At 38.2% G+C, this 18516-nt stretch overlaps 1 protein-coding gene across 5 annotated transcripts in view; it reads left to right on the top strand.

Annotated features, from left to right (window-relative positions):
* The window catches only part of HECTD4 (HECT domain E3 ubiquitin protein ligase 4), a 167455-nt gene that overhangs the window by 46284 nt on the left and 102655 nt on the right, over window positions 1-18516 (top strand). For all 5 annotated transcript variants that reach the window (XM_018061149.1, XM_018061154.1, XM_018061152.1 and 2 more), the window contains exons 2-7: window positions 5723-6240; window positions 9695-9784; window positions 10417-10547; window positions 13916-14024; window positions 14707-14845; window positions 17675-17845. In XM_018061149.1, the coding sequence (XP_017916638.1) occupies window positions 5723-6240; window positions 9695-9784; window positions 10417-10547; window positions 13916-14024; window positions 14707-14845; window positions 17675-17845 (1158 nt within the window). The remainder of the gene's footprint in view (window positions 1-5722; window positions 6241-9694; window positions 9785-10416; window positions 10548-13915; window positions 14025-14706; window positions 14846-17674; window positions 17846-18516) is intronic.

Here is an 18516-nt window from a genome sequence, read left to right as displayed (position 1 = left end):
GACTACTTTTCTTCAATATAAACTATTTAACTTGTCATCACAGTTTTTTTTTAATAGAGGAAAAAAACCCACCTGTTTATATTACCTCAAATATTAATGACATTTCAAAATTGAATAAGTATATTTTACCTTATTATAGGGCGTATACAATTTTTATACTGCTTTTTATTGTTATATAGTTTTAATTATTTTTAATTTATTCCACAATACTCCATTATGATATAATTTAATTGAACACTTCTGAATTTTGAGATTGCTTCTACTTTTTCCACTGTGATAAGACTGCAGTGAAAATCTCTCTGTGTTTTTATTTCTGGAATGTTTCAGATGAATTCTTAGAAATGGGGTGCTTTCTGTTTCTTTCAGAGGTAGGAGATTATATATGTTTTAGCTACATCTTGACCCTTTTAGAGGATTACATCTCTAATATTCTGAACAGCAAAGTAGATGGAAATTGAGATTTACATTTAGGAGAGTATAGTAGTTCATTCCCTAATCTCGATTTTTCTAATGATTTATTAGTCTAGTTAATTTCCTAATGTATATGTATAATATTTTCTGTTACCCAAAAAGCCTCTATATGCTTATTATTCCTACCATATTTTGCATCATGACTGGTAGGTATATGTTCTGTGTTTTCCAAATGAAAAAAAAGTTGGTTAAAATGATACAGTCCTCTCTAACTCTTCTGTCGCTACTGGAGTCTTGTTCAAAGCTAGATATGGCTGGTAAAGAATATTTTGCTTCCTTTCTCTTAACTTTCCAGAATGATTGTTTTTTAGCTTCAAAACATATGTGTCATGTATGATGAAAAAATTACATTAGGACTTTAAGTTAATATTTTGAGTGTCATTCCCTTAATACTTTGGTGATGTCAGCACTGTCACCAAAGTACAGTTAGTAAACCTGTCTTCTGATTAAAGGTGTCAAGGATCTTCCTTTTTCCTCAAATAGCCTTTTTCCTTTTTTTAAAAAAATTTAATTTTCTAATGATATTTTGGTCTTGATCAAGATCTTTACTAACAGTAGTGGTTTTATATGAGCATCAGAGACAAATTATTTAATATTCATAAGTACCAGAAAAGATCCTCCATAGCTGACTCACTAAAACCCAAAGGTATGATCTCTTTCTCTTTATAAAATGATTTTAGGCCATGACTTTTGAACTTTAGAATTCTTAAAAACAGCAGCATATCAGACAGTTCTTAGTTTTCATAAGAGGCCATTGAAATGGATAATGCTGAGTAACCTAATGGATTTCTGAAAGCATAGGGTGCTTTAGATACTGCTAAATCAATAAACATAACAGTCACTTAAGTGTGTATATTATGTATTATTTGGTTAATTATAACTCAAATCCTTTCAGAGTATTTGTCTTTCAAGTGGAATGCTAAAAATATAACTAAAGTGCTTGTAAAAAATAGAACCATCAGAAAAACGCAGTAGTATGTATTTTTTCAGATAATCTTAATATTTGAAGTTAACCTCAGATTCTGCCATATACATCATTTTATGAACCATGAAGGAACAAATTTCAGAAGCACTTAGTAGTAAAAGTAAATAGTTGAGTTTAATGTTACTTTCGGAGACGGCAACAGCAGCCCACTCCAGTACTCTTGCCTGGAAAATCCCATGGACGGAGGAGCCTGGTGGGCTATAGTCCATGGAGTCGCTAAGAGTCGGACACGACTGAGCGACTTCACTTTCACTTTTATGCATTGGAGGAGGAAATGGCAACCCACTCCAGTGTTCTTGCGTGGAGAATCCCAGGGACAGGGGAGCCTGGTGGGTTGCCATTTGTGAGGTCTCACAGAGTCGGACACAACTGAAGCGACTTAGCAGCAGCAGCAGCAGCAATGTTACTTTAGAAAAGGCAGAGGAACCAGAGATCAAATTGGCAGCATCCATTGGATCATAGATAAAGCAAGAGAATTCTAGAAAAACATCTATTTCAATTTCATTGAATATGCTAAAAAGCCTTTGACTGTGTGGATCACAACGAACTATGGAAAATTCTTAAAGAGATGCAAATACCAGACCACCTTATTGAAAGTTGCTTGGTTGTGTCCAACTCTTTGCAACCCCATGGACTTCTCCAGGCCAGAATACTGGAGTGGGTAGCCTTTCCCTTCTCTAGGGGATCTTCCCAACCCATAGATCAAACCCAGATCTCCCGCATTGCAGGTGATTCTTTACCAGCTGAGCCACAAGGGAAGCCCGAGAATGCTGGAGTGGGTAGCCTATCCCTTCTCCAGCAGGAATTGAACTGGGGTCTCCTGCATTGCAGGCGGATTCTTTACCAACTGAGCTATCAAGGAAGCCCCAGATTGCCTCCTGAGAAATCTGTATGCAGGCCAAGAAGCAACAGTTAAAACCATACATGGAACAATGGACTGGTTCCAAATTGGGAAGGGAGTACATCAAGGCTGTATATTGTCACCTTGCTTATTTAACTTACATTCAGAGTACATCATGTGAAATGCTAGGCTAGATGAAGCACAAACTGGAATCAAGATTGCATGGGGAAATATCAATATCAGATATGCAGATGATACCACCCTTATGGCAGAAAGCAAAGAGGAACTAAAGAGCCTCTTGAAAGTGAAAGAGGTGAGTGAAAAAGCTGACCTAAAACTCAACATTCAAAAAACTAAGATCATGGCATCTGGTCCCATCACTTCATGGCAAACAGATCGGGAAACAATGGAAACAGTGACAGACTTTATTTTCTTGGACTCCAAAATCACTGCAGATGGTGACTCCAACCATGAAATTTAAAGGATGCTTCCTCCTTGGAAGGAAAGCTATGACCAACCTAGACAGCATATTAAAAAGCAGAGACATTACTTTGCTGACAAGGGCCTGTCTAGTCAAAGCTATAGTTTTTCCAATAGTCATGTATGGATGTGAGAGTTGGACTGTAAAGAAAGCTAAATGCCAAAGAATTGATGCTTTTGAACTGTGTTTAGAGAAGACTCTTGAAAGTCCCTTGGACAGCAAGGAGATCAAATCAGTCAATCCTAAAGGAAAGCAGTCCTGAATATTCATTGGAAGGACTGATGCTGAAGCTGAAGCTCCAATACTTTGGCCACCTGATGTGAAGAACTGACTCATTAGAAAAGATCCTGATGCTGGGAAAGATTGAAGGCAGGAGATGAAGGGGACCACAGAGGATGAGATGGTTGGATGGCATCACCGACTCGATGGACATGAGTTTGAGCAAGCTCTGGGAATTGGTGATAGACAGGGAAGCCTGAAGGGCTGCAGTCCTTGGGTCGCAAAGAATCAGACACAACTGAGCGACTGAACTGAATGATACTGAATTGTTGTTTGATTCTTGTGTCCAGTAAAAGCCTATATTGAATTTTTCAGGAGTTGCTTCATATAACATAAGTAGCTGCTCAGTGTAGCATAAGTAAAAATGTATCTGGAGTGCATATGTATTGTGTATCAAAGGGTTGTACTGGGTAGAAATCAAAAAATCAATATTGAAAAGCTTTTTAAAAATGTAACAAAATTTGTTTAGATCTTCATAACTTGAGATGACCAAATTTAAAATTCTATGGTTTTTCACATTAAAAGTATCTTAATCTTTGTTGACCATGATGGTGGAAGCTGGTTACTGACTTTTTGAGGGGAGATCTTAAAAAAAAAATAGGCAATCTAGCTTCCTTAGGTACGATTACTTCAGGGTTGATAGTCGCCTCTGAAATGTGATCCTTTCTATAGGAATTTTTATTTTATCTGCTACCATTTGTGAAAAATAATCAAAAGTGTAATTTGTGTTTGAATCTAGACAAAAGGATGGGATGATTAAATTTGTATGACTTGATGGTGAAGGATATTATAATCATTATCTGTTTGATACTCTTTAGTAAAAACTAAATAGAAATGTCCCTAGTTCTTATTTTTAATAATATGATTTGCAATGTAGTTTTACTTAATGATACCTAGTTGAATACAACTATTGCCTGATTAGAACTTTTTGAAATTTTATTTAAAAATTATCAAGTTGACATTTTTTGGGGGGAAAGTACAGTTCTATGACTCTTAACACATATATTGATTCATGTAACCATTTAACACGTGTACTAATTCATGCAACCACTTAGCACATGTAAGATTCATGTAACCACCAGTGCTGTCCAAGATGTAGAACAATTTGTCTTCATGAACCTTCTTATACTGTCCCTAAATAGTCACACCCTGCGTGTATCCCAACCTCTGACAACCATTGATCTGTTTTTTAAATCACTATACATTTTTTCCCCAGAAAGTAATAAATAGAATCATGCAGATGGAACCTTTTGAAATTGATTTCTCTCACTCACAAAATGCCATTGAGATTCACTGAGGTTGTGGGGATCAGTAGTTCATTTTTTTTTATTGCTAAGTTGTTGGTTGAAATGTTATGGCATTTGGATATTATTTCTGATCTGACACACTGGCACTGAACTTTGAATTGGTTGCTTTTAACTGGGTTGACTAATATTTTTAATCAGTTAAATGAGATACACATGTAATTAATTTTCTGAAATAGAATGTCTTTTTAAACTGAACATTTTTTTAGTTTAGTGGCTTGCATGTATAGCTAAGCTAGGCAGTTACAGGATTTAAGGGCAAAATTTGAGGTTAAAAAAAGGATTTTGCAGTTTATGAGTGAAATAAAATGACCTATGACCCTTTAAAATGCCAGTGCCAATGACTTGACAGAATTTTCTTTGCTTTTGTTCCAAGCCTCTTCCCACTCTGTCTTCCTGGTCTACTGAGAACCAGACACTCTAGTGGCTGATAGTCTATTTTAATAAGCTTGCTTCAGGAGTGCCTGCCTTTATTTGTTGGTTATACCAGTCTATTCACCTTAACTTAGTCAAACTTCCGTGTATAAACTCTTTGCATCATAAATTTAGTTTGATTCTTTTTCTTAGTATCCATTTCTTAGTTGATTGAGGTTTTATTATTTCCCCAGCTGCTGAAAATCTCAAGGAGGTCTCCTGATAATTGTGTGTTTGGGGGAAGAAAATAGTGGTGGTTCTGCTATCAATGAGAACTGTGTAAATCTATGTACGATGCCACCAATTGAAATAATGGATTAACAGTAGTAAGAGTGGAATGCTTCTCAAACGGAGAGAATAATATACAGTCATTTATTAGTAGGTATTTTAGATTTTGAAGATGAAACTTGTTCTGTTTTCATTGACAATCTAATTGGTAATAGAAGTTAGAGACAGATTTATAAATTGATTGAATAAATATTTATGCCTCAGCTTTCTAAGTTATTCAAATTAACTTTGGCTTCCATATTTAACTATTTTCATGGTTCAGGTTCTAACTTTTAATAGTAACATTAGCAGAAATGCCAAGAAAAGAAAATCTCCATCAGCAGCCTGGCTTTATAGCACACATTTTCATATTTGGTCACAAAAGATTTTTTGATGTGGACCATTTTTTTAACTTTCAACTTTAAAATTTTAATTTTAAACTTTAATTTTGTACTGGGGTATTGCCAGTTAACAATGTTGTGATAGTTTCAGGTGTACAGCAAAGGAACTCAGCTATATATATATACAAGTATCCATTCTCCCACAAACTCCCCTTCCATCCAGGCTGCCATGATGTGGACCGTTTTTAGATACCAGTGGATAGATTTACTCTTATCATAGATGAGAGTGGTGGTGGAAGCAATACATACCAACTTCCTCTCTACTGGTTCTTTCCTTAGATTTTAACATTTGAGACCAAGAACCCAACGGAATTAGCAGAACGTCTGCGCTCTGTTTGTGGGAATCAGAGCAACGCGTATGCCCGCCTGCTGGAATACCGCCTGAATGCCTTGCGAGGACTGTGGAATGCCCAGCGCCAGCTGGCCTTGGAAGAGCAGCATGAAAGGGAGAGTTCAGGTGATGAAGAAACTTTGGCCTTGCTCAAACGCCAGGGCTTGTTGCAGCAACCCGAGCAAGCTCCCTTCACATCGAGGATGGGGCTCCTGCTGGTCTTCCCCCTTATTCAGTCCCAGAGTAGAACAGACCCCTCCCTCTGTAACATCACTGCTGAGGTGCTATTGAACTGCCTTCGCGACTGCCAGCCTTTGAGCCTGACCAAGGAGCCTGCTGACTGTCTCAATGGAATTGAAACTTTGCTGTGCTCCTGGCTAGAGGAGACTTCTGACACAGGCCGACATATCCCACATAAGCAAAAAGAAAATGCTGCTGCTGCCCTCGTGGCTTTGGCATGTGCCAGGTAAGGAAAATCAAAGGTACTCCCCGGTGACCTTGTCATAGCTGCTGCCTGGGTTGGGTGAGTGAATGAGAGAGCAAGCGTATTTGATGGATGTCTTAACATTCCGAAGTTCTTTGTTTTCAGTATTGAATTTCACAGCCTTGACAGTGCTTAAGATGTTTTCATCAAAACTTGGCACCAGGAGTTGGAGCTGGAACCTGAGTTCAAGGTTTTGCTTTGTGTTATATCATGATAACAGCTTAATCAGTTTAAAATGGAGAATTAACACTTGCCATTATCTACTTACCCTTAGATGATTTGTGTTTTACATCAAGTGGTTAGTGGAGGATGTTATATCTGTATTTCTCCCAGAAGGACAGTGAAAAAAATGTGTAGAGCTTTTAAATTTTTTTGTGACATGTGTCTGTAAGGAGTGTGTCAGCGAGTGAAGGGGTTATTACTCACCTGGACTCGGTCACACAGATATGGTCACAAATTATACTTCTGAACCTTAATGCTTGGCTCCATCAATCTGATTGAAAGATCTCTCTGTGTATGTGTGTATATGTGTGTGTGTGTGTGTGTGTGTGTGCATAGGATTTAATAGTGTACTGTCCTTCGCATGTAAGTTGATGTTATTGATAACCGTCAATAAGAAATATTCTTGGAGTTACTTTTCCAGGAGAGGATTTCTTACATTCTCCTGCTCAGTAAACTGTATGATCCCTCTAACATATTTGTGAAGAAAAGGTTCACTGCCTTTGCTTTCTTCTAACCTAATTGTCTAGGGACCATTAGGACCATGGTCTGACAGGTTAATGCTGCTAATCTGTCCCTCTCCTTTCAAAATTTTTTCTTTGATTGAGTTCTTCCTTTTGTTAGCAAAGCAAATGTGGATAACTTCTTGGAGGATTACGAAGTCCTTAGACTCCTTCCTCCATTTTTATGGCTTCAAAGTTGACCTTCAAATGGTTCAATCTCAAGCGGTTTTTAAGGCAAAATGGCACCAACATTTATTGTCAGTTTCTTTGCCCTGAGCAAACTGTCATAGCTTACTTTTAGATGCTGGAAGACTGTAGTTGATTATGGAAATCCTGACATGAGCTTAATTCTGGAGACATTACTGGGTGGTACCAAAATAAGTTTCCCTGTAAAGGCTTTATATTGGATTGATTTATTAATTTTTGGATATGCAGAAGACAGTTTTGAGCCCTAAATAGATTTGTTATTAATGCAAAAGTCCTACTTTGGGAAGTTTTTCTGTCTATCTTTAGACAGATTTAGGATGTTTGGAATAATTACCAGCTCTTTACTTTCAGATGTTTTAATAAACATGGGGTCATAAAACTCACTTTTTTATTGTGCCCTAATTTAGTCTGAACCAAAAGATGGTTATTGAAATTGCTTCATGTACTTGAGATTCCAAAGTCCATCCTGCAGAAATGAGCGTTTTTATTTTCTTCTTCTTGGGTGTGTGTGTGTGTTGTTTTTGTCTTAGTGCCTACATTCTGTTGCTAGTATTATCACCTTGTCTGGACTTTATTTACCACAGAAGTCATATGCTTTTTAGGGTTGGATCATCTCTTTTAATGACGTGTTTAGGAGCGTATTATTTAACTTTTGAGACTGATGCTCTCAAAGACAGAACAGTGTTTCCAAAAAATTATTTTGAAGATACTCATTCATTTCAATTAGCTAACATTTATTGAACACTTCTGATGTGCCAGGAACCTTGCTAGGTCTTAGAGAAATAGTGACTCATGGTGGGTGACTCACGGTCTCTAATTTTACAGTTGAGTAGATTGCATTTTGTCAATCATTATCGCTCATTTACCACAGGCAAGGGACTCTTCTAGGCAGTAGGAACATAGCAGTGAACAAAGTAAATGGTCCCTAAGATTGCAAACTTTACGTGAGAGAAAGACAGACAACTGGCAATGAATGAATGTATAGGATAATTTCCAGAGAAAGAAGACAAATCAGGATATTTTGGTAATAGAGAATAACTTAAGAGGAGGTGGAGGCCAGCATTAACTAGAGATGCCAGTGAAGACCTTACTGAAGAGATAACATTTGAGCTGAGGCCTAAACAGTTGACAAAGAGCCAGCCACACAAAAGAGCCAGTAACAGGGAATTCCAGGCAAGAGGAGCATCAAGCAGCACAAATCTGATCCTCCTCCTGTCCTTGGGGTAGCTGAGGGACAGCAAAGTGAGCAGGGGGCTGGAATGCAGTGGTAGAAGGGGAGGTGGCAGAGGAGGGTCCAGACCATGTTGGGGCTTAGGAGCCATGGACGGAGTCTAAATTTTACTCTAATGTCTGAATCTGGCAGCCAGTAATATCTTATAGTTGGCTTACTGGTTTTAAATATTCCAGTGTGCCCTTGCCCGTTAATTTTAACCTCGTTGTAACACAGGGAGGTATCCTTGTTGGACAGATGATGAAGTAAAAACCTATCGGAGTTTGGTAACAAGACTGAGATGGTGCCGCTGGTGAGTGCCAGAGCCTGGTTTTAGAGCCTAGGGGTCTTTTCTCCCAGCTTGTGCTTTTACACTCTCTCTGCTGCCTCCCTGCCAGTATGGTTCTTTGGTTTTGATTCTTTTGAACACCAGAGATAGGGAAGGGGACAATTAAGAGGAGAACTCTAGGCCTCCTTGATCCTCCGTTGGGTATTCCATTTCTTGTGAGGTTTAGGTACATGATACCTAGCAATTAAAGCCTTGGCTAAGAGAAATAAGACAGCAGTCTGAAGTCAGCCCATCTGATACCCATGATCATTTAGTTCAGGAAATGTTCTTATGGTGATTTATACTTGGAATCTGGCCAGGTAAGTCTTGTGCATCTTAAAAGCACCTTCTTTTAGATCCTGCTGACCGTATTACAGACTTCCCAGGGCCTCAAGCCTTTGGAACCAAAAGGAAATTGGGTCTTTGTGAGCTCTGCAAGCATTACAATCACATACTTCACAGCAGGGGAAAGCGGAAGGAATACCCTTCAGCACAAAATATTATTTGAATGTTTTTCTTTTTGGTCATATTTAATGTGATGGGAAATTGGTGAGATGTAAAATGGATGAACTTAACAAAGATATTAAAAAATTTAAGCCTGGAAATAGTGCTAGACTCTAAATATAACCTCTTCCAGTGAAATCTCTCCTCTAGACTAGAGATTGACTTGATGCAAGAGTATCCAGGCATAATCACCACCTGTGTTTTGTGCTTGAGCTTTCTGTTTTGAACTTTCATGTTAGGGGGAGATAATTTACCTTTGCAAATACAAGAAGAATCAGCACGGTAAGAGGCAAGTATATCTGATATTTTGTACAGCACAGCTACTGATTGGCAGCATACATGCTCAGTTGCTCAGCAGACACAGACTTATTTTGGAAGCTTCCCAAGTGATTAATAACATTGACATCAACAACCTTATTACTTGACATTTCAATTTAAATGATTTTCTGTTCCCTCTTTTTTTAGGGGATCATTGAAAACTTTTGTTCATACAGTCCATCTATTACAGAAACAGACTGATTTAGGGTCCCTGCCTGTAGCCGATGTGCTGTATAGGTAAGCTGTCACTTTGGATCCTCACCCTCCTTCTACACAAGTGAGCCTTGAGAATTAAAGCTTTTCCAATAAGTAAATTGCTAAACTTTTTTTAAAATCAATTAATGACTCATGCTTTTAAGTAAGTGTGCTATTCTAATCATTGTAAGTAAGAATTTTGTTTTTTCCTTCTTAAAAAAGCATGTTGTTTTTCATTTTTTAATTTTAGTGGATTAAAAAAATGCAATAGCTTGTCTTAAATTTTTATTGTAGATTTCAAGATGATAATATGTTAAGACATAAAGTGAAAAAGTGAAAGTTGTTCATAATTTCGGTCCTCAAAGATAACCACTCCAAATGTTGTATGTATTTCCTAGTTCATACCCCTCTCTCTCCATCCCTTCCTTTCTCTCATACATGTATACATGTAAAATATATACATTTTTACACACAGCTACAAATTTATTATAACATAAGCACTACTTCATAATTTTTTTAATGTAAAAATATGTTTCATGAATGTCTTTTCAGATACATAGTATTGTGTAGAACTATTGTAGTTTTATGCTCTTTGAGATGGTAAATTGACTTTTATCTTCTTGCTGGAATGGATAGTGTCAGTGTCTTTATGATTCTCTACCTCCTTCTCTTAGGCTGTTGCTTTTGGAAGGGGGGCCCGGATCCCCCTCCTGTTTGCTTGGTGGCAAACATATAGTATCCTGGGGGTATGAAGACATGCTGCCTGCACCAGATAGCAACACTGGCTCCAGTTCTGAAAATAAAGGTAATGCAAGGGTTTGGGTCCTATGATTGAAATTAGGATATGAAAAGAGTGGTTTTAGATCATTGTGGCAAACGATTTAGATGTAACTCTGTGTTCCTTTTAATTAAGAGCTCAAGCTTCCTATACAGTGCATTCATTGTCTGCTTTATCAGTAAAAGTATAAAAGCTAATACTGAGTGAGGTAAGAAAATGGATAGGTTTTACTATCGCAAGGGAAAAGGATCATCCGTACAGTCCTGCAAACGAGGCATGAGTTACTTAAATTGATTCCTGAGTATTTAAATTTGGGCATGGGAACCTTAAGTTGAATTTTTATATCCACGAGTAGAGTATCAGGTCTTGCTGCCTGATTCTGTTTCTTTGAGTAATTTATTGTGTGTGTGTGTTGGTGAGCCCTCTTGTCCTAAAAACAACAACAACAACAACAAAAAGATTGTTCAAAGGAGCATGAATTGTGAAGTATCTCCTTTAAACAAAGGAGATTAAAATGTTTTTACACAGTTTCACAAGTATTACATATCTGTTTACTCTGTGATTTCAGCGAAAATGGCAGAAGGTCTCTGAAATGTCCTGCAGTTAACTGACTTGCCAGATGAATTAGGCCTCTTTCTTCATTTGGTGGATGTACTGACTAGTGTGCCATGGCACACACAACCCATGAGGCCAATACGCTCTTTTTATAGTCTGTGCCCTGCTGCTTCCACATCTGGAGTTGCAGCCTTGCAAGGAGTCTGCCTTGCTTCCAAACCTGTTTGTTATTGTAGTTGGTACTTGTGATTATATCATTAAATGTTGCATAACTGATAAAAGTAAGAATTTTTTAAAAACCCTAGGAAATAATTTCCATTTAGAAATAGAATACTTTAGAATGATCTCTAAGAAATTGATGTTCTCTAAGAATTTAGGATGGGATTCAGTCTGTTCTCCCTACCCTTTCATTTCATTCTCTTGATGGGGGCAACTTTCTCAGATAACCGTATGGGAATGGGGTGCAGTCTCAGCGATGGGCCACCCCCTATCTCTCGTCTGGTGCCTGTGCCTTTTCATGGTCCACTGTTTATTCCGGATAGTCATGCTAAAGTGATGAGAGGAGCAGGCAAGACTTTGGGATGTGAGTTACCACCTTCACTGACTCAATTAGAGTCAACAGGAAAAGTGAAAACCTGCAGTGCCCAAGAAGTTCTTAAACATTATGAGCAGAAATAAACAAATTCATACAAAACCAAACCCTTTTCTTCACTTTCTCCTTTAGTCCTTTTGGGCTTCTCAGGTGGTGCTAATGGTAAAGAACCCACTTGCCAATGCAAGAGACATAAGAGATAAGAGTTTGATCCCTGAGTTGGGAAGATCCCCTGGAGGTGGGCATGGCAACTCTCTCCAGTATTCTTTCCTAGAGAATCTCACAGACATGTAATTTCTCACTGAGGATGATGATATCAAGCTGATCTGTATGCCCTTCAGTCTCTTGTACCTTTGGTTTTGCTTCTGGCTAGAGGATATTTTTCTTATAAAAATTTAAAATGTAATCTTATTTAACTTGTAATACTGGAAACATTCAACATACACAGAAGTTGAAAGAATTCTATAGTAAATAATATAGTAAACACTCAGCTTCAGCAAGTGTCAGCTCTGGCCCATCTTATTTATTGTTCTGTCCCCTTCACTCCCACTCCCTGTCAGATCCATACTCATAAGGCCTTGACCTTAATCTAAATAGTGGTGAATAAGTGTCTATTTATAAGTTGTAAGTTAAAATGTTTAAGGAATGAATTTAGTATTTTTAAAATGATGACCTACTTTAACGGTTTTTTGAAGAACCAGTAGGAAGAAGTCTCAGTTGTCTTGGATTAGTAGACTGAATTTGTAAGATAATCACGTGCAGATGTGGATGTGCACGTGTGCTGAGTCGCTTCAGTCGTGTCTGACTCTTTGCGACCCATGGACTGTAGCCCACCAGGCTTCTCTGTCCGCGGGATTCTCCAGGCAGGAATACTGGAGTGGGTTGCCATGTCCTTCCTCTAGAGGATCTTCCCAACCACATGCTCAGTACCAATTTGAGTGCTGTGATGCTGAATTTTCTCTAATATGTCAAGTAGTAAAGAAACTCCACTTAAACATAGTAAGTGGATTGATTTTGAAAATAAGCCCAACGTTTTATTTATATGTTCTTTTTTTAAAGGTAAATTCTCTAGGATGTTTTAGTAAACCATTTACTATCATTCAGAGAGAAACTTTATTTTAGCTTGGGGAAGATATACCAAAAGGGAAATATAATTGCTGTTTTTTAAATAGAAGCAATATTATATTTTTGTACTGTGTCATTCCAGAAATTTGGGTTTCCCAGTGGCCCAGCAGTAAAGAATCCATCCATAAAGCAGGAGACGTGGGTTCAATCCCTTGATCAGGAAAATCCCCTGGAGGAAGGCGTGGCAACCCACTCCAGTATTCTTAGAGGATCCCATGGACTGAAGAGCCTGGTGGGCTACAGTCTGTAGGATCGCAAAGAGTCAGACATGACTGAAGCAACTGAGCACAACACTCCAGAAATGTAACATTAGGATTGCTTGATAGAAAATCCACAAGGAGCAGATTCTAGTTCAAATTATCATTAGTCTATCAATATAATATCATTTGCCATTTAAGGGGCACTGGCTTTGTACCAGAGAACAGTGTGGTGTGTGCTTATATTGTCTCCTTCAACCGTCACAGTCACTCTTACTGTGCATGCTATCTGCGTATCTCAGTATGCACTATACTGTGCACACTAAGGTACATACTATCTTCAGCTTAGAGCTACAGAAACTGAAATTCAGAGAGGTCCAAAGTCAACTAATAAGTGTCCCAAACTCTTGAACCTTCTACCTTTTTTTATTATGCACTCCTTAGGGAAAGGAGTGCACTTCTTAGTCATTTCAGATTAGAGTTAGGAATGAATTTTTGCTATTCAGAAAGAAAAAAGAAAAATCTTTGGCAGACTGAACCAGATTCTCCTGATAATAACTATCTGACCTCTTTCCCTGATCTTGGTCCCTAACCCTACATGCATTTTGAAGTTTGATGTAGGGGTTCGAGCTGTCTTCCCTGGAAGTCGCACTGAAGCACTTATTTTATTATTATTATTTTTAGCTGTGCTCCACAGCTTGTGGGGATCTTAGTTCTGAGACCAGGGATCAAACTTGGGGCCCTGGCCATGAGCACATTGAGTCTTAATCACTGGACCACCAGGGAGTTCTCAAGAAGCACTTATTTTAAAAGTGGGAAATTATCTTTCACTCAGCCTCATAATGGTTTTTTCATTCGAAAAAGCACATTTATAATTTCATTAGAAAAAGCATGTATATAATTTACCTGTGAAAAAATGATTTCAGATGCTGACTTGGGACGCTGTCTCACGGCAGATGGTCTTTACCTGTATACTACTAACTCAGTTGGAAGAGGAGTAAGCAAATTGGGGTCTGGATTACATGGTACTCTCAGGTCAGTTGCATGGAATTGGTGAATAATTTGGCTGGAACATTTTCCTCATTACGTAAATCTGTGGTGAAGACCCCTGGGAGTGCGTGCTAACTCCCTGTAGACTGACTAGTGACTAAACAAATCTGAATGACTTCATACGATTCTGGTTTTCTCTTATTGTCACTTTCTTTTCCTAGTTCTATTAATGTATTTCAGCTTTGTTTTTGACTCTATAAAAATAGAGTTTGGTAGCCCTAAGATCATTGTTTGTAGCTTCTAGCCAAAAATCCCTCCGTGATCAGAATTTCTATATTAGTGACTTCTCCATGTCAAAAAGTGGGTATATTTCTAGCTAAGTCTCTTTATCCTTGGATTTGACATTGGATCAGCAGTGATTTTTTTTTTTCAGTTGAGATATAAGATCTATGAATTGCTGCCAAAAGAAACCACAGTTTGAGATCCTTATGTATATTTAATTAGATTGTTTCCCCAACCTTTTCTCCTCTCCAATTTGTTGTGGGAAATTAATATTTGCCATAGTTTGTCAGTCTCAAAGTTAATATTGTTATTCTCCTTCAGATGTTTTGTATACTTAGTCACTGAAAAGAAATGAGGAGGAAAATATAGTTTTGTCTGTGGTAGCTCATTGTCGGGTGTCAGACCTGACCTGCTGACTTAGCCTGTGTGCCTTTTCCCCCCGCAGAGGTTTTGTGTACTGCCGGAACGAGGAGCTGGAACCAGGATGGCTTGCTTTTGGCAGTGGCAGTCTTCTCCACCGGCCTGTATCTTTTGACAATAAACCTCACTCCCTTTTCCAGGTCATTGACCAGAATACCCTTCAGGTAAACAGAACACCAAGGCTTTGTGTTCTATATTTTGGAGATGGTAAGCAAAGTTCATGACATGATCAGAAGCAATAACACAGTTGATACCTTGGGTTTGTTTGGGTTTTCCCGTAAGATGTTACAGCAGTTTCCTGCCGGAGTGACATCCTTTTAACTGTCATTGTTTTGGGCATTCTGTTCTTTCTCTAGTGTCTTAACTTTTCCTACATGATCTGAGTGAATGTGCTCTGTTAGAGTTTCTAAGGCCAAAGACAAACTTTTTTTTAGTTCCTTTTTATTGAACTATAGTTGCTTTACAACAGTTGTGTTAGTTTTCTGTTGTACAGCAAAATGAATCAGCTATATGTGTACATGTACCTCCTCTCTTTTGGATTTCCTTCCCATTTAGGTTACTACACAGAGCGCTGAGGAGAGTGCCCTATGCTATACAGTATGTCTTCATTAGTTATCTATTTTATATATAGTAACAATAGTGTATATACATCAATTGCAGTCTCCCAAATCATCCCAGAACAAACTTTTGATTTAAAAAAGTTCTAGAGAGTCAAAGATGGTATAAATACCAGCTTTTTTTTTTTCTAGATCTATTTTGAAAAGACAGTATTTCCCTTATTCAGTTTGTTCTAAACAGGCTTTCTGTGGGAACGGGAGCTTTGAAGTGAGTTTAGATAAAATCATCATGTGCCCAGGATCGAACTTATCCATCCATGGTGCTCTCGTAGCACTCTGTGATGTCACTTGCCACATTATATTGAGATCACCTGCTCTCGTGTGGAACTACTCGCCAAGACCACACGCACCTTTAGTTTTGGACACTGTCTTACTCATATTTGTGTCCCTAGAATGTAGCCACAGCACTTGATTGATGATAATGATAATAAGCTTGTCTCTCTGTGCCAGGCCCTGGTTTGGGCAATTGACACGTCCTACCTGGAAGGTATAACTACGGCAGTTTCATCTTACAGTTAAGGCACCTGAGGCTAGGCACATTGTAAGCGTCCAGTAAGTGTTTGTCCTTCAGTGGAAGAGTGTGCTTAGAGAGACTAAGTATCTTGGCACACAGTAATGGCAGCAAGAGGACTTCCATCCATTCTAGAGTCTGAGCTCTTTATGCTACAGCTGTCTGCCTTTCAACCAAATTTGAACACAACAGTTATAGTTGCCATCTGTGGAGTGAGTGCCCTGAGAGTAGTCATAGCCAGGGCTTAAGTGAGATGTTACACCTTTTCTTGTCTGCCTCTCAGCTGTGTTTTTCCTGGAGTTGTCACCATTGTGTCTCCAGATCAGATTGGAGGTACTCAGAAATTGTGAAAGTGAATTGAAAAAGTGAATAAATAGAGGCCATATTAACTCCATTTCCTATCAGTAATTCATATAGATGAGAACACTGCCTGTGTTTATTTGCAATGGAGTTATAAGCTAGGGAATTAAACAGATGTTAAATCTTAGAATGTGATTTACACTTGAAGTAATGTTAGTATCCTGTGTTGTCATAAAAACTCTGTTGTCCAAGAAAGCAATGTTCTCACTAACTAGATATCTGCATTGGAACAATTTTGGGGTGGCTTAGGCCATTCAGTGACTTCCCTGGTGGCTCAGATGGTAAAGCGTCTGCCTGTAATGCGGGAGACCCGGGTTCAATCCCTGGATTGGGAAGATCCCATGGAGAAGGAAATGGCAACCCACTCCAGTATTCTTGCCTGGAAAATTCCATGGACGGAGGAGCCTGGTTTCGTCCATGGGATCACAAAAAGTTGGACACGACTGAGTGACTTCACTTAGGCCATCAGTAGCTGTTAACTTTATAGACTTATTGGCATTACATATTTCAAAGTGTAGTTACAGCAACTCCATGACTTTTAAACTTTTGAGGTAGACAAAACAAGTCTGGAAAAAAGTTCATAACATGAGTTCAGGGGTCAAAAGTAACCTGAGGAAAACTAGTGATGCACCCAAAGAAATGGAGTAACTAAAGGTCATTCTTAATGTTCCCTGAAGGCACCTGACCATCTCTAATTATTTTTATTTGGGAATTTTCAGTTCTGCTCCTATTCTTGGATTTAAAAAAAAAAAAAAGCAGGTTTCTTGATTCTTATTTTCTATTATTTTAAGTGCTTTCCTCTGGCAATAAAAATTAGTATAAGAACTTATTCATTGTGCTGAAACCAAAGGATGTTTGCTATTAGAAACACATGCCTTCATGTCTAATGTATAGAATGGCTGTTTGTCTCTTTCTTCCTGGTAAATTTCAATAACGTCTCGTGTTCTACGTTAGGAGCTTATGTGTGCCTTCTTTTTTTGAGGCCTTTCTCCTCTTCTTTGCTTTCCCTCTTGTTTTCTTCTTGCCTTCTCTTTTTGCTTCCTTCCATAATTATTAATTTTTGAGTTAGACTCTAAATTAGGTGCTGGGAGTATAAAGATGAATAACATATGGTTCCTGTCCTTTACATATAATGAAGTCTTAAATTTATTTACTAAGGAAATTTCAGAAAGTACTATTTCTCTAAGACTTTTTAAAAAATAAATATTTGATAAAACACACATGCAAAGCAGATTTAAAGTGTTCAGCAGATAATTTTTTTTCCTATTAAAATGTAATTTGAATTAATCTCAAGGATCTTTTAATATGTTGCATGGCTTGTTGTATGAAGTTTTATATATTTGTCATGTGATTTTCATATATTATTCTTAGAGATAAATGTCAGTTTTATTTTGACCAGGAAGCCTACCGAATTATCTTCTTGGATTTAATGGCATTAATGATGAATTGATAGGAACAGAATTTACATGTCACACTAATGAAATTTTCCTCCCTTTCTTGTCCAGGTGTGCCAGGTGGTGCCAATGCCAGCCAATCACCTCCCTGTTGGCAGCACTATGAGCACTGTGCACCTTTCTTCAGACGGCACTTACTTCTATTGGATCTGGTCTCCTGCCAGCCTGAATGAGAAAACACCTAAGGGACATTCTGTTTTCATGGACACTTTTGAACTTGTGGTGAGTTTCACTTTCTCATCCCGTGTCTTTGCAGAGACATTTTCACTTGCTTTCTTTTTATGTTGATGTACAAGGGACCTAAGAAACTTGGAGTACTTGTGCAGTGTATTCACTCTTGCCTCAAAATTGGTTTTTCTCTTGGATGTGTTTTGAAGGCTTATTTGGAGTTGTATGACACAAGTAAAGCAGGCTTTTTGAAGGTTAATCTAGCAACAGAATGGAGACAACAATAGTTAATATGTAGACAGTGGGGTTTTTAAGGAGAAATGCGCATGAGCTTGCTGGAAATTTGGAACTAGATTACAGTAGCAAGATTGTGTCTACACATGGATATTGGGCGTCTCCGAGAGAGATGATGATTGAAACTGTGAAAGGCAATCATTCATTCATTCATTAGATATTGGCAAAGTATCTCCTGAGAGCCAGGCACAGTGGTGTTCAGGTGGTGGGAATACAGTGATGGGCAAGGGGGTAGGATCCTTGCTCAAATGGAGCTTGTATCTTGACTAGTGGGTGGGTTGAGTGGCAGTAGGAGAGAGACAAAACTTCACCCATAATCGAGTGAGCAAATAAATGGACAGCATAATTTGAGGTAGTGAAGGAAATGTAGTAGCTAACCAGATGAGGGAGTTGGGGGGAGGGGAGGGGAAAACAGTCTAGGAAAAGGAGAC

Source organism: Capra hircus, chromosome 17, assembly GCF_001704415.2.
Source record: "Capra hircus breed San Clemente chromosome 17, ASM170441v1, whole genome shotgun sequence".
In the NCBI taxonomy this organism is placed as follows: Eukaryota; Metazoa; Chordata; class Mammalia; order Artiodactyla; family Bovidae; genus Capra; species Capra hircus.
This window is presented reverse-complemented; position numbering and strand designations above follow the sequence as displayed.